Source organism: Leopardus geoffroyi, chromosome X (assembly GCF_018350155.1).
Source record: "Leopardus geoffroyi isolate Oge1 chromosome X, O.geoffroyi_Oge1_pat1.0, whole genome shotgun sequence".
Lineage (NCBI taxonomy): Eukaryota > Metazoa > Chordata > Mammalia > Carnivora > Felidae > Leopardus > Leopardus geoffroyi.
This window is the reverse complement of record NC_059343.1, coordinates 99,562,032-99,586,491: the sequence shown is the minus strand read 5'-3', so window position 1 is coordinate 99,586,491 and position 24,460 is coordinate 99,562,032. Positions and strand designations below refer to the sequence as shown.

The window sequence follows — 24,460 nt, the reverse complement described above, 5'->3', positions numbered from 1 at the left end:
CAGTTGGCAGACCTTGATTTCAATCCCCAGGGCTGTAGCCGGGGGTCAACACGCCCATCCCCGATGTTCTCAAAGAACATTATAGTACTGTCAAGCAGACAGCCCAAGAATAATTCGCTGGCGGAGATCTTCCTTGTTTTTTCCTTTCCCTGAAGCCGAGGCAGACCTGCATGCAAGAATGTTGGCCTTTGGATGATGACACCACAGAGCAAGGAATCAAATACCCGTCACATCCACATGGTAGGTATTCTCCCCAGTCGCTATGGACCCCGCCTCCCAAAAAAGTCATAGGAAAGGTCTTCGTTTCTATTCCAGAACGATATCCAGTTAGCACTGCTTTCTGTCCCAGTTGAAGATAACCTAGTCTTCAAATCAGTATTTGTTTTAGTTGCCCATTTGAGACAGCCAGTCCCTCAAGCACCCTTGGGTATAGAGTTCTCTAGGCCTGGTAGCCCTAGGTGTATTCTGGGTTGGTCTGATCGGCGATTCCCAGGGAAGGAACTTGCCAGGCAGGTTAAGACAAAAACAAATAAAAAAAAAAGGTTAGTTATCAGCCTGGTTGGGAGGAATCTCACCTCTCAAAACAACAGAATCTTACAAAACACGATGAATTTCAAACCATCATAGAAAGTCTCCTTCATGGCCCTTGTGAATTTTATCAGACACTATGTTTACACTATGGTGAGAGGCTTGTAGCAGCAAGAACGGTTTTCGTTTAAGTGGGGGCGGGGGGAGGAAATTAATAGAATCTATTTGTCATCAGGAGAGACTACCTTTAAAAAATCAATGCCACAATGTCATTTTACACATATGTCAAAGGCAAGGAAAGATCATCTGCTGTCTTAAGTGTCCGTCTGGCTGTGTCCTGATTGAAGAAAAAGAATTCAGGAACTACCAGGGGTCCATGAAATAGAACAGAAACAGAACTAGCAGAAGTGGCCCCTGAAGTTCTTAGGTTTCTATGTTCAGAGTAAAGATTACCCTCCCCACAAAACGATCATTGATGACATCATTTATGATGCCCTTGCCCTTCAGTTGGCACTGCACGGGCACCGCCTGGTTCTTCACCACGTCTGTAAAGTGCATGGCCACCAGTGGGGAGGTGTAGTTAACCTGTAGGCGGAAGAACAATGAATCCTCAGTGTGAGGAGGGGACAGGGCGGGGGTGGGTCACAGGATGGAAGGGATCAGATAGTCAGTGCGGGATGGGATAACCCCTCGCAAAGGGAACCGAGCAAACCCCATGATGCCAAGTCACAGATGGCTAAAGCCAGTGACATGCCCGCTCTGCCCTGGGACAGTGGGGGAAATCACGCATTTCTCTTGTAAGTCCCTCTCAGATGTCTGACTGTCCTCTGGGGAAAACGAATTCTGCCTCTGCGTGATATGATTTCCTGGATATCAGACCATGAGTCAAAGCAGAACTAGGATCTTTCAAACCTCTACGCCAGAGATGAAGCCTCACCGTATGACCCACAACCACTGCCCTGGGGCTTCCACTGGGCGGAACAGGCAAGTGTGATTATTTGGGCACAGCTGAGTGCAACGACAGTGATTTGTCTGCTCCCGGCTCTGTCACTAATTAGCTGTATGTGTCGGGCAAGTCACTGTCCCTCTCCGAACCCTAATTTCTCCATCTGTAAACTGAAGGAGTCAGACCAGACCCTATCTGAGATTCCTTCAGATATGGAAAGCAGCGGTTGTACTGGGAATTGGTAGAGGGGGCTGCTGGTCTTGGCCGGCAGCTACTCACCCCGCTGACTCCTAATTCCTAATTCCTAATTAGGCTGCCTCCTAATTCCCGTAGATACCAAACAGCCCTTCCTTCCTGTGTCTCTGAGCCCTTTCTGACAGCAAAGACTGAAAAGGATACAGGCTTACGTGAGTCAGTTTGCCGTAGTAAGGGTAGTAGCGAAGGTCAAAAGAAGCCGACTCTGGGTAGTAATTGATGGATCGGATGTCATTTTCATCACCTCTCTGTAAGTAAAAGCAAGTATACGTCGGATGCCGGGTCTCTCGGTGAGTTGGAGCCTGAGCTCAAGGGGCCTGCGCCCCAGGTGAAATCACTGTGTGACCCACAACCAACTGTCCCAGGAAGACCCACGAAAGCAGAATGGGGCATAGCTTACCCCAGACCTATCCCCCAGAGCGTTTCCAGAAAGAGATTGTGCCTTGGTTTCCAGTTCCAAGATTACTGAATGGAAGGTCTGGACTGGGGAGTCCCAAGGTACTCCATATGGATCTGCACCGGCTCCTAGAGGAGCCAGGCGGAGGACTCCAAAGGGCTTGCCCTAGCTGCTCCAGCACAAGAGCCTACACACCAGACCCTCTCCAAAGAACTCATACTGGGCCTGGCACCCGGTCTTGGACCTTGAGGCAGGTGTAAGTTAGACCATGTCTAGATAATCCCACTGCACGACGACTCGTACACCGTGGGCTCGGTTCATGGCATGTCACACCAGGTGCACAGGCACCTGACTCATAGGGACACAGCCTAGAGTCTGGCCCACCTAAACTCATGTCTCTGACCATATTCTCTGCTTAAGCACAGCAGGTGACGTCAGGACGATAAGCAAGAGGGGACCCATAACTGGAAGTGATTAAATAAACAACTCTACCATCATCATAGCATATCAGGTAGGGGACTGAGCTGTCTGGCTATGTATTAGGCTTGTCCTAAATAGCAGAGGGCTGGAGGCTGATAAGGGACAGACACTGCATCACCAGCAGCAGATCACTCACGGGGGGCATGTGATTACTTCTGTCAATATAGTGTAATCGTTCATACGATACGCCTTAATTCATTCTAGTAATTACCTTATCCTGCTTGATTTCCACAGGTGGGTGTGGATTTCGACCAATATTGATTACTATACGGTGTATAAAGACTTAATATTGCTTGTTGTCTTTTGAAAGGACAGTTCTCAGCAAGAGTCTGTGTAAGCTGAAAAATGAATGGCTTCCACTAGGGAACCGTAAGCAGGATTCTATCCACTTAATACGCTAGTTTAGGACTGAGTTGGTCTTTATGATTTAGTTACACATTCCTCTAAAAAGCAATGAAATTCATTTTTTTGTGTGAATACTCTGTGGAATCGGTCCCACTAGTTTGTAGTCACACCTCACGTGTGTGTGTTTACACATACCCATGTACGTGTGCACACAATGAATGTCCTTCCTACCTTGTTCACCCGGCAAACCCCTGCCTGACCTTTCAAAACTCATCATCGGGGCGCCTGGGTGGCTCGGTCGGTTAAGCGTCCGACTCTTGATTTTGGCTCAGGTCATGATCTCGCGGTTCGTGAGTTCAAGCCCCACATCGAGCTCTGGGCTGCCAGCGCGGAGCCTGCTCGGGGTTCTCTCTCTTCCTTTCTCTCTGCCCCTACCCTGCTTGCGCTTTCTCAAAATAAATAAATAAATAAACTTAAAAAAAAAAACCCAAAAACCTCATCTTCAGTGTCACCATCTCCCACGTGGAACGAACCTTTCCCTCTTCTTTTTTTTTTTTTTTTTAATTTTTTTTTTCAACGTTTATTTATTTTTGGGACAGAGAGAGACAGAGCACGAACGGGGAAGGGGCAGAGAGAGAGGGAGACACAGAATCGGAAACAGGCTCCAGGCTCTGAGCCATCAGCCCAGAGCCCGACGCGGGGCTCGAACTCACGGACCGCGAGATCGTGACCTGGCTGAAGTCGGACGCTTAACCGACTGCGCCACCCAGGCGCCCCAAACCTTTCCCTCTTCAATGTCCCCGCTCCACCTTTCATAGCAGCTGTAATACGCAATTGCCCTGACTTCGGAGACAGAGTCATATTTATCTTGGCACCCCCAGCACCTAGCAAAGTACCTGGTATATAATAAGTGATCAATACACGCTTGCTGAATACATGCCGCCTTTTGCTGCTTTCTGATCTGTCACCGTCCAGCCTGGAGCTTTGAGCTGTATCTCTAGTACTGAGAATGGGATCACCCAGCTTCACACACCAGGTCTTGCAACTGTCCAGGGCTGGGGGGTGCAGTTGATGTTACGAAACCAGAGGGAGCTACTGCTTCCGGTCTGGGAAGCAAACCCAAGATCTAGGGCTTTTTCCTACAAAGGAGCTAATTGGCGCAGATGAGATAAGAGTTAATGGTTTCCCGAAGGACAGTTAATTAGCATATTAATGGAGTTCTGTTTCTACTTCCCTTGTAGTCATTTGTTATTGCAACACCCAGTGCCACTGGTCATTGCTGCAAAAAGTGAAATTCTGTTTTAAAAGCAGGGACTAATGACTCTAATGAAAGCTGTTTGTTTAGTTCAAAGAAACAAGTAATTAGAGGTAAAAGCAAAAGCGTAAACAGAATCCCAATTAATGACGTGGCACACTGTCGTTCCCTGCTGTGGGCCTTAGCTGAGGCTCTTCTTCGGCTTTCACAGGTATATATCAGCACAGGCACACACGCACCCACATGACCTGAACACTTTCTGGCAGTGTGGAGGCCTGAAGGTACTAAAGGGAGGTGTAGTTATGAAAAGATTAACCCTTTCCCTAACCCATAGCCAATCATCCATGGGGAAGCCCTTGGAAGGGATGAGCCATCTTTTTGCATAAAATAGATGTGCTAACAGTACCTATTCAAAAAGGCATTTTAGGGGCACCTGGGTGGCTCAGATGGTTAAGCATCTGACTTTGGTTCAGGTCATGATCTCGCGGTTTGTGAGATCGAGCCCCGCATCAGGCTCTGCACTGACAGTGCAGAGCCTGCTTGGGATTCTGTGTCTCCCTCTCTCTCTGCCCTTGTCCTGTGCGCTCTCTCTCCCAAAATGAATAAATAAACTTAAAAAAAAGACACTTTACCTGAACTTTGCAGGAAACCTTCACAGGATCTCCAAGTTCAGGACGGAAGCCTACAATCTATGAAAAGAAAAGCCAGCGTTGTATATATATATATATATATATATATATTCAAAAAAAGAAAACAGATTTGACAATAAAAAATGGGACTTTTCTTAACCGCCCTTAAACCATCCCTTCCTTAGGCATAAAGTTCATCTATGTTACCCTCTCAGGAATGTTACAGAGTGCAAAGAATGCAAAATATCTTCAGAACTGTGCAGCTTGGCTTTCCCCTAGTGGTGTTTGTGACTGATGTTCATACGATGGTAACTGCAGCAAGATAATCCTGAAGATGTAAAGAACTTTCTGGTTTTAAGAGGGATGTGCCTGGGTAAGGCTCTACCCCACCTAAGGCATGGCAGGAGAGGAGGAAAATGCATTTTTTATGCTATAAGAATTGTCCCCCCATGTCATGTCAGTCCCCTGTTCCAAACAGCCCAGGGCCTCATTACTGATAGAGGGCATCAAAGGGCAGGCTGGGGGTGGGGAGATGAGTGGAAATAGGAAGTGTTCAGGGAGAAAAAGCTATTATTGCTTGATAGGTTGATCTGGTTGTTTGTATTAATGATGCTGTCAGTAAAAATGGCCGAACTTGCAGTGTGTGAAGACAGAGCCCAAGAGAAATGGGGTGGCCAGAGCCCTCCTACCCAGCTCATCCAACTTATCATCGCCAGAGTATCAAGTGCCAATTTACCCGGTTCATCTTTAGAAGGATGCAGGGCTGTCCAGTAGAGTAGCCAAAAGTAGGGTCCTCCAAGCCCGAGCAGTTCTTCAGGAAGGAGCGCTTAAACTGGCAGGCCTTCTTGTCTTCATCCTCGTCGCCATCTTGGATGAAGTACTGCCCCGGGGGACAATCCACATTCATTTCCTCTTGAAGACTGTCATTGTAACCTAAAGCATGTGTGTGGGTGGCAAAGGGTCACATTAGACGGGTGCTACAGGGGAAGGCCATGCTTTCAGTAGTCCTCCTCCCTAGTTTCCTTTCCCCAGCTTGCTGGTGAGCCTCTGAAAGGCCAGTCAGTCTGGCCCAGGCTCTGTGACCGGGCCTCCGTGCCCCGGGGACTTTCATCCGTAACATCTTTCCGGGAAGACTTTGGGGCTAGTCCCCTCGGCCCATCATCGGATTGCTTCTCATTGCCTCGGAACTTTGGAATATCTACCTCTGGGTCATGTGTTGGTCACCTTATAACTTCTCTCTATTCTCCATTATTTCTTTTCAGCTATAGCAAATTGTAAGCGTGGGGGGCGGCCTCTTCTACTTCTGGAAGAGGAATAGGTACACGGTGGACAGATCTTGGAAGAGGGACTGAATCATGTCATGGCATGGCTTATATAAAGGAGTGAAACTCTTGGACTAAATCTCTTTAAGTTCAGTCTGGGAAACATCTCCCTTTGAGGTCCATGAGAGCCACCTGATGCAAGAGAATGAGACGTGCGTGTTGTGGGACAGGAGGAAGGGAGAGGAAGAAGAAGAGAGGGAGGAAGAAGAGGAGATAAAACCAGCTTCTCATCCCTTACCGAGGGAAGTTAGCACTGCAAAACAGAAGCTTAGGTTGAAAGGCAGAAACCAGGGGCACCTGGGTGGCTCAGTCGGTTAAGCACCAGACTCTTTCTTTTTAAAAAAAAATTTTAATGTTCATTTATTTTTGAGAGACAGAGCACAAACAGGGGAGGGGCAGAGAGAGAGGGGGGCACAGAATCGGAAGCAGGCTCCAGGCTCCGAGCTGTCAGCACAGAGCCCCATGTAGGGCTTGAACTCAAGAACTGTGAGATCATGACCTGAGCCAAAGTTGGACACTTAACCGATTGAGCCACCCAGGCATCCCAGCATGGGGTTCTTGATCTCGGTTCATGAGTTAGAGCCCCTGTGGTGCTCTACACTGACAGAGGGGCCTCCTTGGGATTCTGTCTCTCTCTCTCTCTCTCTCTGCCCCTAGCATATGTGCGCGCGTGCGCTCTCTCTCTCTAATAACTTTCAAAAAAGAAAAAAAGAAAGACAGAAACTAACAACAACCATAGCGCCTCCACTGAGAGGGTAAGATCTTGTCTACTGAGGCACTCAGTAGACCCAAGGCACTCAGAGTTCACGTCCCTTTACATTGGATGGAACGTAACATGTGCACAAGGCATGCACATCAGGGAGAGAGCTAAAAGGGGCTGTCTGTGAGCTCACTCTTTGGCCCACCAGATGCCATGGAACTGAGCTTTGGAAATTATTGCATCATTTCCAGTTTTGTTTTAAATGATGGAATCTAGTTAGTCCTGCTAGATCCAGCCTCTGTGCACTCACGTTCCCAGTGTCTTAGTTTGTTTTTTGTTTTAGATTTATTTTTTACTTTTGAGAGGGGGAGAAAGTACGAGCAGAGGAAGGGGCAGAGAGAGAGGGAGAGGGAGAATCCCAAGCCGGCTTCCCACTACTAGTGTGGAGCCTGATGTGGGGCTCGAACCCACACACTGTGAGATCATAATCTGAGCTGAGTTCAGATGCCTAACCGACTGAGCCACCAAGGTGCCCCTCCAATAGCTTCATTTTTCAGAGGAAATTGTGCACCTGTGATCTACCAGTGGTAAAACTCCAAATGTCCTGCTGGGTTTTCATCTAGACAGGTTGTGACTTGGGTTTAATATTGTTCAGGAGCAACTGGGAATTTAAAATCTATTCCAATTATGGTTAAGCCTTTATTTTGCCTTTGACAAAGCTACATTCAAGGTTTTGTTTTAATCTTTTTTTTAGAACAAGAACTATGTGCAAATAATAAGTTTCTAAATAGAAGCTCTAATCACATGCTCATTGTTTCTCTTGAGATAGTTCCATTAAAAATAATGTGACATGGGCATGACCCTTATTGCAAAATCCCAGTCCTCCTGGGAATGAAATTGATACTCTGGGATGTCTATTTAAGAGATGTGTCCCTTTTAAGTAGGGCATGTTATCTACACTTAGGAACTAAAAACCCAGTGCTTTCCCTACTGTTCTCCACCTCTGTCATCAGGTCAGAATCGGTATTTCTCCATCTACTAGCTTCTCGGAGGGATTTCCTCAGCAGAGATTCTGGCAACACGCCTGTAATATCTCACAAGTATTTTGAAAGAAAAGAAGATATTGCGCCGGCTAAGATGCCCAAAACATTTTTTTTTTTAAGCTCAAAAAGGAACTACGTGGACTCAGAGAGGACCCAGCCCCCCTCATTTTACAAGTGAGGGATCTGAAACTCAGACTTACCCAAAATGACACTGAGCATGACTGATACAAAACTGAGTTTCTAACTCCTGGTCATATGGCAGCAGCAAAGAATTATGAAAAGCAGTATTTCTCAATCTTTAAAGTTCATACAGATCACCTGTGGATCTTGTTTAAGTGCAGATCCTGACCCAACCGGTCTGGGGCAGGGCCCGAGAGCCTGGCTTTGTAGCAACCCCCCAGGCGATGCCAATGCTGCGGGTCTTGGATCGCACTTTGAGTAGCAAGGGGGTCAAAACCACGGATGTGGGTTTAAACACTGGTTCAGCTGCCAGGAGACTTTTTATCACGTTACTTCCTCTTTCTTTCTTTTTTTTAATTTGTTTAATGTTTATTTTTGAGAGAGAGAGAGAGAGAGAGAGCAAGAGAGAGTGGGGGAGGGGCAGAGAGCGAGAGGGAGACACAGAATCCAAAGAAGGCTCCAGACTCTGAGCTGTCAGCACAGAGCCCGATGCAAGGCTCGAACTCACAGACCGGACCTCGAGATCATGATCTGAGCCGAAGTCAGACGCTTAACCAACTGAGCTACTCGGGTGCCCTGTTACTTCCCCTTTCTGAGCCTCAGTTGCCCCATTCATAAACTGGAGACAGTAGATTCTGCTATGCAGAATTAAGGTTAAATGACAAAATTTATGCATTTACATAACACTTCCCACCACGTAAGAGATTGTTTTTCTCCTAATTCAGCGCACATTCTACCACTCCCTATCTGTACCCCCTTTGGCCAGGAAGGGACAACCAGACCAATCCAACTGGCTTTTTGCCACAAATAATTGGTGCAGCAAGGTAAACCCACTGGGGCTCCTTTTTGATAGCTGGTCAGTTAGAGCCTGTGTGCTCTGTGTTGAACCCTCAACAAATTGCTACCTCAGTTTTCACTCTTTGGAAGGGCTTCTCAAGAAGCCACTCATTTGTCCCTGAAAGTGTATCTGATGACGCTATAGAGATAGGCATCTTGAAAACACTTGCAATCAAAATGCTGGAGTGACTGTCACCCAGAGAGATTCTTCCTCTAACTCCCTGTTGGGATGCTATTAAATGAAGACCCTTGCTCTCTTCCTTGAAGATGGCCCATCTCCAAGCAATGAATTCCCTTCCCTTGAGAAAGTATAGGGGGGCAGGAATCTTCCCGTTCTGGAAAACACCCTTCTTTCCTCAACACTACCCTCACCTTGAATTATCTTTCATAATTACTGAGCCCAGGACTCATCTGCATGAGCCCAGGACATAAGTAGGTGCCCTAGAATGTTCAAGAAAAGAAAACAGGTTCTCTGCCCCAGTGAACTTAGCAGAGTGCTGGAGAGTTGACTTATATGCTTTCAAGGCAACATACAATCCCAAACTAGAGCAGTTTTGATTGTATGTACAGTTGCTGAGGGAGGTGCAAGGTAAAGAAAGACTGGGATGGGCTGGGGTTAATAAGAGTGGGGTTTCTGGTGCATTGCGAATTTTGAATCCCCACCCCCAACATCCTTCCAAAGAGATTTCCCCCCTTCAGAGGAACTTACCCTGGAGAAAGCCATTTAGGCTAATGACATAATGCTGCCAGGTGTCAGGTTCGGAAACGTTGAAGTTGAAGTTAAGGCTATGGGCGAAGGGTCTGATCATCACTCCTGGCAATGAAAACAGGTCTTAGATATATTAACCCATTCTTGGGATAATTTTTTTTTTGTATTGATTCCCATGAAACCTTCACTGCCCCCCCCCCCGGGCAATCAAAATAAAAAGGACCGTAATTTGCCAAATACCATTTTACTTTTACTCTTAATAATTGAATCCCTAAGTCATTACCGGGAAGAGCCAAAGTTAATTGAGGCTGAACATGCTGCGGAGGCAGGTTTCCGTCCAGCAAGTTCTGACAGCACAGGGCGTTTGGCACTCACCAGGAGGCTTCACCCTCTCGGTGAAGGTCGGCATGTAAGGACTGATGGTCAGAAATAGCGTGTACATGCAGAGGGTAATCACAGCAGCCAGGGAGGCATAGAAGAAGAAGTAAATGACTAAGATCAGGCCTGCAGAACAATCAGAGAGAGTGATCAGTGCTTGCCAACAGACCCCGCCTCCTCACTCGAACTTCTGAGCCAGAACCAACCCAAACACGTTGGCATTTTATTTTTGTTTTTTGGTTGTTTTTTGTCTCTTCAAATCCCCCAGATTCAGTATGTCCTTGGCTTATTCAGATGTCACCAATTTGGAGTTCGTGAGAATTGTGTCGGAGACCTGATCGCAGTGTACCTTTACGGCATCTCCGATGGAAGGGCTTGCTGAGCAGATGATGACCGATGGCAAGATCACAGGGGAGCGGAGTTGAATGTACCGCGGAGGGCAAATTGCTTGGGAGCCCTCTGGGCAACGGTTGATGTCCTAAGTACAAATCATTCTTCGCTATTCATTAAAGCAGGTGCCCTGAAGAGTCCTAGCAGCTTGGTTCCAGTGATTATATGTATTTGCAAGTGATGAAAACTGCATTTCTTTTCACGTAGCCTATAATTCAAACTTTTGATTAATTTCCACTGGACTTGTCTCTAATCAAGGCAAAGTGAGGCTTCACCCTACTTATTTCAAATCTTACTCATCTTTAGCAAATATTTAAGTGGCTCGACTTTTCAAAAGGAACAAGGACGGGGAGGGAAGGAGGAAGAAGCCCTACTTACTTACTGACTCTTGCTACCTGGACGCTCTATACCTGTGCGCCTGGCCAAGTGACAGAACCTCTCCTTACCGCCGACTCCTCACAGGTAAAATGGGATTAAGTTTAGCACTTAACCTCATATACTGATCTACATGCCTAACAATCCCGGCAATTCTGCTTTTCCTTACATCCTATCCTGACCTGACCATTTCCTAGCTGTTTCATCTTGGACATGTCGTTCACCCTCCCGGGTCTCAATTTCCTCATCTGTAAAACGAGGACAGTAACAGTACCTACTTCTTAGCCTTGAAAGATGCATGTAAATAGCAGAGCGCAGAGCCTGGCAGATACCCAGTGCTCTTTATTTTTTTTAATGTTTATTTATTTTTGAGAGAGAGACGGACCGTGAGCAGTGGGGGGGGGGCAGAGAGAGGGGGACACAGAATCACAGAATCCGAAGCAGGCTCCCGGCTCTGCACTGTCAACACAGAGCCCGATGTGGGGGCTCGAACCCACGAATGTGAGATCATGACCTGAGCCGAAGTTGGACGCTTAAGTGACTGAGCCACCCAGGTGCCCCTACCCAGTGCCTTTTAAATGGCAGCCCTCACCATTGTTATGATTAATATTATTTTTGCTGTCGGACCAGAAGCACGGTTGTGTGAGCCCCTCCTCTGTGGGTGGCATCGGGATTAGGTTTGCCCCCGTTCGAGGCAGCCCCGAGCGAGGTGAACGAGCATGAGATTGCAGCTGAGAAACTCTTTTCAAGTCTCCTTGGGGCTCTCTCTCGGGCAACAGTATCTGGCTCCGCTCACAGCAGTGACACGATATCGGAACTACAGATTTGAACTGAATCGTGAATCAGAAACTGGAATAAACCACGTAACTTTGCTGTACCCAAAACTGAATCTGAATAATAATTTTTAAATTGAACCATGAACCAGATAAAATTAGCCAAAAAAAAAAAAAAAAGAGGGGGGGGTGAACAGGAAACGAGAAAAAAGATCCTTAGTAACCCAACTGGAAATGGAAGCTTGATGTTTTATAAGATGAACTGAAGCAGAACGGGAACATGAGCGCATCGATTCAGCTGGAGTCCCTGGAGAGGACACGGTAGCACCTGTGTGATCCTGGGCTACTGCCCCTTGGCTGCCCTAATGGGATGTGCCCTGTGTCTTCGCCTCCGTTCCTCAATCCCCATCCCCACCCTGGGGATGGGCCGATGGCTGGAGCCATCCTGGGGGACTAGAAGACTCAGTTTCATGAATGAAAGGAAAGCAATAGAATACAGGTACGTTCCCTTGGAGGTATAGCTTCCATTTTGTCTAGGATGTGTGGCTAGGAAGCTGTAGGTAGGAGAATGGCACTAGCAGTGAGTCCCCTGAGCCTCACCCAGGATGGGTGCCCTGAAGTCTGCCATAGGTTAAGCTAACACAGCTTCCCACCCACCCCCGTCCCCACCAAGGAAAACCAAGCACCATACCCATCAGAGCCTATTGGCCGCTCCAACTTTTTCTGCTCTGGACATCCAAGTTTTACTTGGACCACTCCTTTAGGTAATCCAGGGTTCTCTCCTGAATGCTTTCCCCAAGCCTGTATAGACCTGGATATCTTGGATATAGTAGGCACCCACGATCCAGATTCTTTACTCCCCCCACCAAAACATCCTATCAGGTCCTGAGGCCCTACCCATCAGGGCTTTGCTCATCACTACCCTTCACGAAGACAGTGCGGTGTTCCGGCAAGAGAATTACACCCCCGTGTTCATCTGACCTGGGTTTGAATCCCCGTGCTGCCACTTATTGACTGCGGGGCTTTAGATAAGTTACTTACCCTCTCTAAGCCTCAGTTTCTGCATCTGTAAAATGGGGATAATAATATTACTACCTCATATGGTTCTTGTCAGTATCCAATAAAATAACATATAGTTCCTAAAAATAGAGGCTACCCAGCTACCAAAGAAAAAACCCAGAATGTAATCATAGGCTGGGTGAATATGTTGGTCATGTTGATGTCCAGGCTGGGATAGGGTTAGTAAATGCCCAAGTGGACACCTAGTTTTCAAGCAAGAGGACAGCAAAGCATACGCTTGGTGGTCTATGCATTAACATCGCCATTTGCCCATGGCCCAGGCATAGCCCAACAGCAGAAGCCTGAGTTCCCGGGCTCTCCTCAGACCTCCTGTCCAGAGGCCTGGATATGGCCTGCCATGCAGAGTCCCCAGCGCCATTATCTTCCCTGAGCACTCGAACCTTTCTCCCTCATCGCTCTTTCTTGGCCTACGGGTTATTCTCCACAGGAGCAGTTTGGATCAGCTTCTCTGGTGAGGTTCCAATGGCTGGCTGTTTAGGGGTTAAAGCATGGCTCTCTCTCCCAGAATCACACTTGCATTTCACAGCCCGTGTCTCTAGTCTTTGGGCAAGGGAGAAACAGCTGTGCCCCCTCTGGAGCGAGCGTCCAGCATTTGCCTACAGCTTCCAGAATGTCGGAATGTTCCTTGAATGGCACATTTGTTCCAGCTGAGAGTTTGAGGGATGGGCAGGGGTGGGGCTGGGAACTGAGGAGGGGTGAAGGGAGGTGGGTGTTGCTCACGGCGCCACACCTGCTATTCCTAATTCCAGGAAGGAGGGCTGGCCGGTTCACCTTGACTGAGCTGAATTAGAGACGTAAACTAGGAGGGGAGAGAATTCTCAGCCAGAGGAGCCTTTAGAAGGCATGACCATCAACTTTAGCAACCTAGACCCTGGGCGCTAGGGGACTCTTATTTCATCCACAGAGTCATGTATTTTGCCCTTCTCCTGTGGGTTAACTGAGTTCCAAACCAGCAGCCGCTCTTTTTCTGGGCCATGCAGAGACTGTGGCAAGTGTGAATTTTATCCCAGGCTAAACCTCCTGAGGAGAAGGCTCTTGCATTCGTAGAGCAAGAGGTGAGCAAGGCCCTGGGAAAGGAGTCTGGGGAAGCTGTGAGGTACAAGCGGTGGCGGCGTGTGGCACAAAGACGAAAAGCTAAGAAATGCAATTCCGCCGTTGATGAAGCGTGACGGGGGCTCAGCCTTAATCGCTGGAAGCGCTCCCTTTAAACCCGATTTCTCTGTGCACACGCCGTGGGAGCACGAGGCACCCACAGGCTGGCGCCCAGGGCAGGCCCCCCGGCTTTCCTTCTCTGACGTCACTGAGTGAAATGATGAGATCCTGTAAACCCTTGCTCAGGTCGGCAGGGCCTTGGGGCTTGTATCCTAGAAATGGTCCCCTGCGCCGTACGGTTGTACAACGTGGGGCTCAGGGGCGGCAGGCCCGTGCAGTCGAAAATCTGTGTCTGGCTTTTGACTGTCCTCAAACCCTTTAGTGCTAAGAGCCTCATGTTGACCAGACGCCTTACCAACACCGTCAGTAGTCCATTAACACCTATTTTGTATGTTACCTGTGTTATATATACCGTCTTCTTCCAATAAAGTAAGCTAGAGGAAAGAAACTCTTAACGTTTACAGCGCTAGCCTGTACTTCTCGGAAAACACAGAAACAAAACCAAAAGCAACCCTGTGTGGACCCGTGCAGGTCAGACCTGTGCTATTCAACAGTCTACTACTGCACTTTCAACTTTCCAGTTTTAACATCTCATCGGAGCCTCAGGCCGACCGGGTGAGAGAGACAAGGTAGGGATCATTTCCTTCATTTGGCAGGTGACGAAACGGAGGCTCAGAGAGGGTAAATGATGAGCCCAAGGCCACACAGATACAGAGTGACAGGGCTGGGACTTCCTTAAAAAAAAAAAAAAATCTGGGGCGCCTGGGTGGCGCAGTCGGTTAAGCGTCCGACTTCAGCCAGGTCACGATCTCGCGGTCCGTGAGATCGAGCCCTGCGTCAGGCTCTGGGCTGATGGCTCGGAGCCTGGAGCCTGTTTCCGATTCTGTGTCTCCCTCTCTCTCTGCCCCTCCCCCGTTCATGCTCTGTCTCTCTCTGTCCCAAAAATAAATAAACGTTGAAAAAAAATAAAAAAAAAAATCTGTGCCTTTTCAACTCATCCTTACTGTCTCTGCATCGCGAATGAAGTTGAGCCCAGCGGATTTCAGCTCCACAAGCCAGTGTGTTTACCTGCTCGGTCGGAGTTTCTTCCCATGGCATCTGCCCACATCCAGGCAGGTCCCTAGGCACCGAGCCCTTTACATGAAATCTAAGAGAAGTTTGCAGACAAGCCCATCCAACGTATGGTAAAGGAGTCCTGGACACCAAGCCAAAAGCAAAGGACACCCGACTGGGGCATGGGGACAACTGGGACTTACTCCAACTCTGACCTGTTCGGGCCAGAGACATCCTTTTCTCCGGATCCCACAGGTATTCGCTTACGGTCTGCAATTTCTGCCACCAGGCATTGCCTGTTGGCGGACCCTGACCCTCTTCCTCCTCCTTTTCCTCTTCTATCTCCTCCTCTTCCTCCTCCTGTCCTTCTTCCTCCTCCTCCTCCTCCAAATCGGGTACCACCATCACCCGAGCCTCTTCTTCCGCTTCTTCCTCTTCATCTGCCAAGTAGTTCTGGTTTACTTCATCCTGATCGTCCTGGAATGGTGACAAAACACAATCCCCTTTTCGACAAAAAAACTTCCAGCGGCACATCCCACCAGCCAAAAAGAAATGGAAAACAGGGCGCCTGGGTGGCTCAGTCAGTGAAGTGTCTGACTCTGGATATCCGCTCAGGTCATGATCTCACGGTTCGTGAGTTTGAGCCCTGCCCTGGGTTCTGCCCTGGCAGTGCGGAGCCTGCTTGGGATTCTCTCTCTCCTCTTTCTCTCTCTGCCCCTCCTCTGCTCACCCTCTCTCTTAAAATAAATAAATAAGCTTAAAAAATGTTTCAAAACGTTTCAAAAATTGAAAAAAAAAATAAATGGAAAGTGACTCAAGATTTGGAGATGCTTCGAATTTCCACTTCCCCGTTCACGTACCCGTTGTTACAAGAGGCACGTTTTCTTTCTCTGTTCATTGGGAGGAAATATTCCTTCTCTGACCCACTTGTGACCCAATACTCTTTCCGCAGAGGTGTAAGTTTTATTCTTGCCTTCACGCCTTTTGGCTCTTCCCCTAGGACTGCTTATGTCACTACTCTGTCCTGGGGCCCCGGCCTCCCGCTTCCCTTTGTCTGGCTTTTCAGGGTAGAGCTGAGTTCGACACTGGAGGGTGGAGTTATTTTATTTACTTTTTTTTTTTAAGATTTTTATTTTTAAGTGATCTCTGCATCCAACATGGGGCTCGAACTCACGACCCCGAGCTCAAGAGTCGTGTGCTCCCCCTGAGTCAGCCAGGCGCCCCGAGGATGGAGTCAATTTAGGCACTTGAGTCCGTGATGGCAAATTCTGAGTCTAAGCCAGCTCCACCCCCGGTCCTGCACCCTTGCGGGTGCTCAACCTTACCAGCCCAAGCTGTGCGAAAAGTAGCCTGGGACAGACAGCAGGAGGAGAGGCCAGCTGCTGTGCCCGTCCTCAAAACTTAGACTCCCTTCCCAGCAGAAGAACATAGGGGTTTATTGGTCGCTTCTCTGTCCCCTGAGCTGGAACCTCTTCCTGCCTTAAGCTGGTTGAACAGACCACCTGAGGGCCAGAACTTCAACAGATAGTTCCTTAGTCCCCACCCCCCACCCCCACCCCCACCCCCGCACCCCATAACCCTCGGCAAAAATCTAGGCACGTAGTGAGCGCTCAGCACATATTTGTTGATTGACTGCAGCCATGGAGATCTGAAACCGTAATCTTCTCTGAGTGCTTCTAAGAAAATTAAACCAAAAAAGAGAAACCCAGACGTCACCAACGGTATTTCAAATGCCTCCCAGCCATAGGCGGGAGAGGTGGATCTTTCTTTGCTCTTTGTGGCTCTGCGAAGGCTCACTGCGGCCGCAGAAAATGAGGCCACCCTCCCTTCTCTCTTGCTGTCCAAATCTGAAGAGTGGCCGGGCCTGTGCACCTGTTGGGGTTGGATGCGTCAAATGATAGAGGCCAGGGGCTCCGTGCCTCCCCCTCCCTGCCTGATTCCTCAAAGGCCATTTAGAGGACACTCAGCTAAAAAAGCTGCCATTAGTTGTGGGGGGGGGCGGGGGCGATACTTGGAAAATCGGGTTGTTCAGAATCAGTAAAAGTGACACAGAATGACAAGGCTCTGCTCTCGGTACTCAGTCTGCCCGGCGCTGTCTAGCTCCTGATTATAAGCACTCTTGAATTGCTCTCTAATTTGTATAAATGGACAGCTTCATGTCACACACCGTATCAGAATTGACAGGGACCTTGAAGATCCCCTTGTCCATCGGAGGCCCAGAGAGGGGACTGGATGTAGGTAAAGCCACACAGCAAGTGTGTGATAGAGTTGACAATCTCAGAACCTAGGTCTTGCTACCCTGGACGATGACGTTTCTCCTCTGTCGCACCGAAGACAAGTGCCTAGAGGTGGTTAACAGATTTCTGGAGCACAACAATGTGTTAGGGTCTGTGTTCCCAAGAGATTGCAGGTGCTTATAATCGAGGATTTCTGACTCTAACGTGGACTCTGTGTTGAATGGATGAATTAAATGTTCGTAAATCTCTTTCACTTGTGCGTGAACACAGGTACACGTCTAGCTTCTCAAACTACATTCTGAGCACCCAGGGGACAGAGTCAGTATTTTTTTTTCAATGTTTACTTATTTTTTTGGGGGGGGAGGGGCAGAGGGAGAGGCAGACACAGAATCCGAAGCAGGCTCCAGGCTCTGAGCGCTCAGCACAGAGCCCGACGCGGGGCTCGAACTCACGGACCCCGAGATCATGACCTGAGCCGAAGTCGGACGCTTAACCGTCTGAGCCAGCCAGGGGCCCCCGGAGTCGGTATTTTGTAACTCCTGGACGGCCCTCCACAGTGCGGAGCCCACAGCTAGGTAACCAGCAGGTACTGAACAAGTGCTGGGGATAACCGCCTGACTTCAAACTTCTGAGGCTGGACCCCGGGGGAATTTGCTCCCACAGAGCCTGTCGCCCTAACCTCAGCAGGACTGGGCGCTGTGGTGGGTGGTCATCACGCCCCCGAAGAATCTCCTGCGTCTGGGAACCTCGGGGAATTTGAAGTGTAACAGTGCATCGCGGAGGGATTTGTATCGCCTTTATATTTTCCGCACAACTTCCTTTTTCTCTCCACGTCGCCTGTGTGCCCGCCCTCCACCTCCGCTCCGCAGAGGCGGCAGCTGGCCTTGGCCTCAGCCTGATCTTATTTGTAGATATGAGCTTTCGTGATAATCCCATTAAAGATGGCTTGTCATTAAAGCTTTACCCTCCCGGGAAGAATTAACCTTCTCAGAGCTAATTTCCCCCACGGCTCTCACAGTGCCCGGGCTTCGGGAACCTCGACTATCTTTTTTTTTCCTCCCCTCTGCTTCCAGGTGTAGGAGAACCTCATCTGGTGCAAGAGAGACCCTCTTGTGCAACTGTTTAACCGGATCCTGCGGGGAATCCTTCGGTGATGAGAGGGTCTGTTTTTGCCGGTCTCCTAAAGTGGCGCTGCCCTCATGTGATGGTGTGTGCGAATGTGTTGGAAGGTAGCAGTGGGTGTGTGCTGTGGCCATCCTGTTGCCCTAAAAGGGAAGATCTGAAGGGCAGAGGGTGGCTCCATTTTGAGCACTCTAAATATATAAACATATAAACACATAAACAAACAGTATGACCCAAAGGATAAATTTGTGCCCTGCATTGAGTAACACCCCGTAAACGTTTGAATGGCTGGTTAATTTTAAAAGGGAAATTAGCATCCGGTTATTCACGGCGTCAAAGAGTTTCTTTTCAAATTTGATCGAGTACTCCCTATAAAGAGCGAGATTCCCCCGACGCATTTGAAAGTTGGGACGAGCACCGGGCGTCGTATGGAAACCGATTTGACACTACATTTCGTGTTAAAAAAAAAAAAATTCGAATCCTACTAAAAAAAAAAAAAAGATTGAAAAAATGAAGTCTTTCTTACAAAGAGCAAGATCTTCTGGTGCACTTGACAAAGAATTGAAATTATACACAACATTGTAGCAACATTACATAGAAAAGAAGCCAGGGAAGGAATAGTTATATATGTGCCCTGCGGATCGTGACCACTCTGAAAGCTGGGAGGGACTTTGGAAATGTGAAAAGAAAGCTTCTACACCGTATGGCTGAAAAGCTGAGGGAAGCCCTCTGTAGGGTGATATGGGGTTAGAAGGATTCGTGTTTTCCTCTGCTGGCTGTTGACAGTCTTTACTTAAATCCCTGGTTATACAAGTGGCCATTTCCAAAGAAAAATGGATTAAGATTTGTTTCCTCCTGGGGCTTGGATCACAGCCCTCTCTAGAGGAGATTTCAGACTACACTCCCCCCACCCCAAAAAAAGTACTGCATGGGGCATATATAACGATTTAGAGCAAAGTAAATTCAAAGAAACTCTGAGTTCAAAGAACTCTGTAATGCACCCTGGAGATAAATGGCAACTAGAGGGAGGTGTGTGTGCACATGTGTGTGTGTGCCCGTGCATGGGCGTGTGTGTGTGTGTGTGTGTGTTGGGCAGGGTGGGGTGGCACGCAGGGTGGCGGCGGGTGGCGGAGGATCAGGGGGCTAGGGAGTTGCACACTGCACATATGACAGAGAGAGCACAAGATTAGAAGTGGGGAAACTTGCATTCTCACTGTGGCTCTCCTGCTAACTTGTGAGTCACTCGTGCGCTCTGAGCCCCGGCAGCCTCCTTTCTACACCGAGGGCTTCTGGAGAGATGATGTCTGAGATTACTCCCAGCTTCTAGCAACGATTCTGTGATTTTAGCTCTAGTTTGGAATTTCTGCTCTAGGAAAAGAGCAGCCGGGTTCCTGAGAAGCTCCCACCCAAAGGGACCAAGACAGCTGGGTCTGTGGTTTCCTCTTTCCCCTTCCCTCTCCCCTGGCTGAATTTCCTGCTATGGGAATGAAATCTCTACTCTCAGACTCCAAAAGATCTGTTTAAATTCTAGACTCCCCCCTTCCCCCAATGTTAGAAGGCCGCTTCTTCTCTGGCATCTTTCCCCTCCCTTATCTTTGTTCCCCAGGAAGAGGGGCTTCCTCCTTCAATGCAGCAATGTAGGGTTCAGTGGGGTGCCAGGAGTCGCTGCTCGATCTTGAAACTATAGGCTTCCATAAACCTCACTGTTCCTGCCCATGCCAAGGAGAAGCAGCCATAAGCCAAGATCTACGCACACCACAACCCCACTAACAAGGGACAGCAAAATAGTCTGCTCCCTGGGACTCACAAGTCTGTAGCGATAACCGTAAGGAGAGGCCGGAGCCCTTCTGGACCGGAGCTGCCTTCTCATGGCTGGTCAGTGGGCAAAGACGCGGCAGAGGCAGGCAAGGGGGTGAGAGTTCCCGAGCTTCTGCTGGTACAGGAGACACTGGTTGCTGGGGACACTTGTCGCCTAGTAAAAGTGCACCCTCCTGGCACGAGCCCTTCCCCAAAATAATCTAACATGCCCCTTTCTCATTGGTTGGCCCATTCCCTGAATCAAAGGAAAGCCCTTCTGGAAAAGCAAGCTCATCATCACAGGGAGGGGGGGATATTCTGGGTCACGAGGATGAGTGACTCCCCATCCCCCTCACCTCATGCTCTACCCGCCCTCTGCTCTCCTCCAGCGCCCAAGATACTACGGGCCCAATGGAAAGCTTAAGTCTTGCTCTTCTCAATCGAGAGCTGAGTATCAGTGTGTGCAGGGGGTGGGCGTGGGTGGGAGTTGGGGGTGAGGGGACATGGCCAAGAATAACTTTCTTTTTTCATAAGGCTGATCTCATGCAAAAGGATCCAGGGTGTCAGGAAAGATTCTCTTTGCTCTGCCCACCCCCCTAACACACACCGAGCCACCTACAATATTCCTTATTTGTGTCGACCCATGAGCCCCTTGAAATGTGGGTTATGTGTTCTGATTTTAGGGGCCAGGCCCCTGCTTTGCCCCTCCCCTCCCCAAAGAGGGTCTTGGACATAAAGAAGCTTTTCTGTAGCCCACACGTCAGAATAGCCTGAACAGTCACTGCCCCTCACGCACACACCCCTTGGAATCCTGGCCACATTTCTGTAGTGGTTGAGATCTATATTTATCCCTTAGCATCAGGGCAGGGAACAAGCCAGAACTTTGCAGTGTCAGTTTCCCAGACATATATAACTCCTGAAGCCAATGTGAGATCCAACAAAAGGAAAATTAGTAGAAAGAGCCAAAAACATTGTATAGCAGTTTTGGTCTGTTCGGTCCACCCCACTGGAGCCTGGGTGGCTAAAATGCCTGCGAGGAGTTTGTGATCCTTCATAAATCACACCCCCATTACACCCAGGTGGCTGAGAATGTTGGAGATAATGAGATTCTGGGCATATGCATAACCAAGAAAACTAGCACAATAGCTTAGAGAGATTGACTTATTCGTAATTCCAAGCCCAGGCTATTCTAATGAAGACAGCTTTAATAGTGGTTAATTAAAATTTTTTTTTAATTTTTTTTTCAACGTTTTTTATTTATTTTTGGGACAGAGAGAGACAGAGCATGAATGGGGGAGGGGCAGAGAGAGAGGGAGACACAGAATCGGAAACAGGCTCCAGGCTCCGAGCCATCAGCCCAGAGCCTGACGCGGGGCTCGAACTCCCGGACCACGAGATCGTGACCTGGCTGAAGTCGGACGCTTAACCGACTGCGCCACCCAGGCGCCCCTATTAATTAAAATTTTTTTAATGTTTATTTATTTTTGAGAGAAAGGGAGAGAGAGAGAGCATGAGCAGGGGAGGGGCAGAGAGAGAGGGAGGCACAGAATCCGAAGCAGGCTCCAAGCTCTGAGCTGTCAGCAGAGAGCCCAATGTGGGGCTTTAACTCCAAACTGTGAGACCAGGAGCTGAGCTGAAGTTGGATACTTAACTGACCAAGCCGCCCAGGTGCCCCAATAGTGGTTAATTTAAAATAAAGATTCCATTTACCAGAATGTCACTAATTAGGACTCTTCCTTGACAGAGTCCCCGACCCCGACCATACACTAATTTGAAGAGAGAGAGGCCACTGATGAAAAAAGGGAAGCTCACACCTCTAGGATTTTAATAAAAGCAAAATATATTCCAAGGGATAGATAACCTGGTCTCTTACACTTTCTCCAGTCGAGTATTTTGTGTGATTCCTTTTTAAAAAAAATTTTTTAATGTTTACTTATTTGAGAAAGAGAGAGAGAGAGAGAGAGGGCTCATGCAAGTGGGGGAGGGGAAGAGAGAGAGGGAGACACAGAATCCCAAGCAGGCTCCAGGCTCTGAACTGTCAGCACAGAGCCCAACCCGGGGCTCGAAGTCATGAACTGTGAGATCATGACCTGAGCCGAAGTCAGATGCTTAACCAACTGAGTCACCCAGGTGCCCCTGATTCCTAGTGTTAAATATGGGAATCCTGAAATCCTTTGCAAGCCTCAAAAACCAGAAGATAGGTTAACTGGACAAGATTTCAAAAAAACAAGAGTGGGAGGCAGCATTATTCACAGTAGGCAAGATATGGAAGCAACCAAAGTGTCTATCAGTGGATGAATAAGGAAATTGTGATACACATACACACACACACACACACACACACAGAAGAATATTATTTAGCTATGACAAAGAAGGAAATCCTGCCATTAGCAACAACATGGATGGACCTTGAAGGCATTATGCCAAGTGAAATAAGTCAGTGAAAGACAAATACCGTGTGCTCTCATTTAAGTGGGATCTAAAAAAACCGAACTTGGGGCGCCTGGATGGCTCAGTCAGTCAAGTGCCCGACTTCAGCTCGGGTCATGATCTCGTGGTTCGTGGGTTTGAGCCCTGCATCAGGCTCTGTGCTGACAGCTCAGAGCCCGGAGGCTGCTTCAGATTCTGTGTCTCCCTCTCTCTCTGCCCCTCCCCTGCTCACATACTTTCTCACACACAAAAATAAATAAACATTAAAAAATGAATAAAATTAAAAAAAAACTGAATTCATAGAAACACAGTGGAGTAGTGGTTGCCAGGGGCTGGGGTAGGGGGATTGGGGAGATGTTGGTCAAAGGGTACAAACTTGCAGTTATAGGGTGGATAAGTTCTGGGGATCTAATGCATAGCGTGGTGACTATAGTTAATAACACTGTATCATATGCTTGAAAGTTAAGAGAGTCGATCTTAAGTGTTCTCGCCATAGAAAAGAAATGGCAATCATGTGATGTGATGAAGGGTTTCTTGGCTAACACTCTGGTGATAATCATTTTCAAATATAGAAGTCGATTCACCTTGTTCGCCTTAAACTTATACTATGTTATATGTCAGTATATCTCAATAAAGCTGGGGGAAAACCCCAAGAGTGGGAAGACAAAAGGAGATTTGGAGTAATGTGACCTCAGGCAACAAAATATTCCATTCTCCAGAATCTCTCACGCCCTAGCATTCTGGGTAACTTGGGGTTTGGTATATACTTTATATATTTGCGACATATTTTGACTACAGCTCAGGCTGCCTTCTGGAATGCCAGCTGTTGGGTGGGGTAAAATAACAAAATCCCATAGGGTCTCAAAGACAGAAATCGGTGTGAGTTCACACCCAGGAGACTCTAGCTACAGGAGAAACCATTCCTGCTGATTTTGGGGAGGAAAAAAGCAATCTGCTAAACGGTACAGCAGACTGGAGCCAGAAGTGGCTAATGGGGCTGCAAAAGAACGGTGACTACAGATGCAAGAGAGGAGGGAGAAAGGAGAGGCTTTGACAGGAGATTCAACGGCAAATGACTCAAGTCTCTCAGACCGAATGCCCCGTCCTTGGGCGCAGGTGTTAGCACCTGCTTCTCTAAGCCTCCTTTCCTGCTTGCCTGCCCCGGTAAAACCACGTGGTTGCTGGGTTGCCGATGGGGAACAGAAGCCCATAGACTGGGTCCTCGTGTCCTCAAAGGAAGGAAGAGATGGCGGCATTCTTCAGAGAGGTTTTGCCTCTACCATGAGATGGGCTAGCTTATGACATCTGTTCCTGTGGGTCACTTCCCACAATTGTATGTGTGGTGGGGGCAGGGGGAGGGTGGAGTGTGTCCCAGAGCCATCAAAGAGCGGTTGTGTGCTTTCCTTCCCTATGGATTGGCTAAATCTTCAGGGATCCTCTGGGAGATCATGTGCATGGAGCTTAAGAGTTGTTTGCCACTGGAGTCACCCGGGCAGTGCTGGGCACACTCTAGAAGCCCAGACCCATCCAGCAGTAGTGACCTGTGGACTCTGAAGTCACGGGTGAGGAAGCTCCAGGCCAGCCTAGGGCCTGAAGCTGCCCGTGAATACTGCCAGCACAAGGTGTCGTCTTCAAAGTGTGTGGAGGAGGGGGAGCTTATTTGGGGCTGCAGAGATCAGGGAAGGCTTCCCAGAGTGGGCGGGGCTTGGGTCGGACCTTGAAGGGCAGTCCTTCAAGCTGGGACAGCTATTGCCCGACTCTGATGATGCCAGGATGGTCCCTGGTGCCCGAAATTCCCCCTCCCGAACAGCTAGCCTCTGAGTAGTGGCCAGCAAGCGTAGCCAGCAGGCTCACTGGCTAAGGCCAGAGGGTTTCCTTGACCTGAATGGTCCAGATAATGGCCCGAGATCCCTACTTTGCTGGGTTCCAGGAAGAACCCTTAGCGCATCACATTCCTGAGCAGAGTTTCCATCTGTCGAGTACAGTCCTACAGTGAGAGATGTTTTCATTTCGTGGGACTGAGGGCCATGGGTTTGTGACTGTATAA

The 24,460-nt window shown here is 48.5% G+C and overlaps 1 protein-coding gene across 2 annotated transcripts; it reads right to left on the bottom strand.

Annotated features, from left to right (window-relative positions):
- Window positions 1-227: 227 nt before the first annotated feature.
- On the bottom strand, window positions 228-20,175 carry ATP1B4 (ATPase Na+/K+ transporting family member beta 4). Of its 2 annotated transcripts, none has more exons than XM_045472271.1 (8): window positions 19,994-20,175; window positions 15,031-15,304; window positions 10,002-10,130; window positions 9,627-9,731; window positions 5,572-5,768; window positions 4,839-4,895; window positions 1,882-1,977; window positions 228-1,113 (listed from the first exon to the last, which is right to left on the bottom strand). In XM_045472271.1, the coding sequence occupies exons 1-8, from the start codon at window positions 20,054-20,056 to the stop codon at window positions 952-954; spliced, it is 1,083 nt and encodes a 360-aa protein (XP_045328227.1). In that variant the 5' UTR covers window positions 20,057-20,175; the 3' UTR covers window positions 228-951. The 2 variants fall into 2 exon arrangements, with proteins under 2 accessions (XP_045328227.1, XP_045328228.1); XM_045472272.1 differs by having other exon boundaries at window positions 15,043-15,304.
- Between the last annotated feature and the right edge of the window lie 4,285 nt (window positions 20,176-24,460).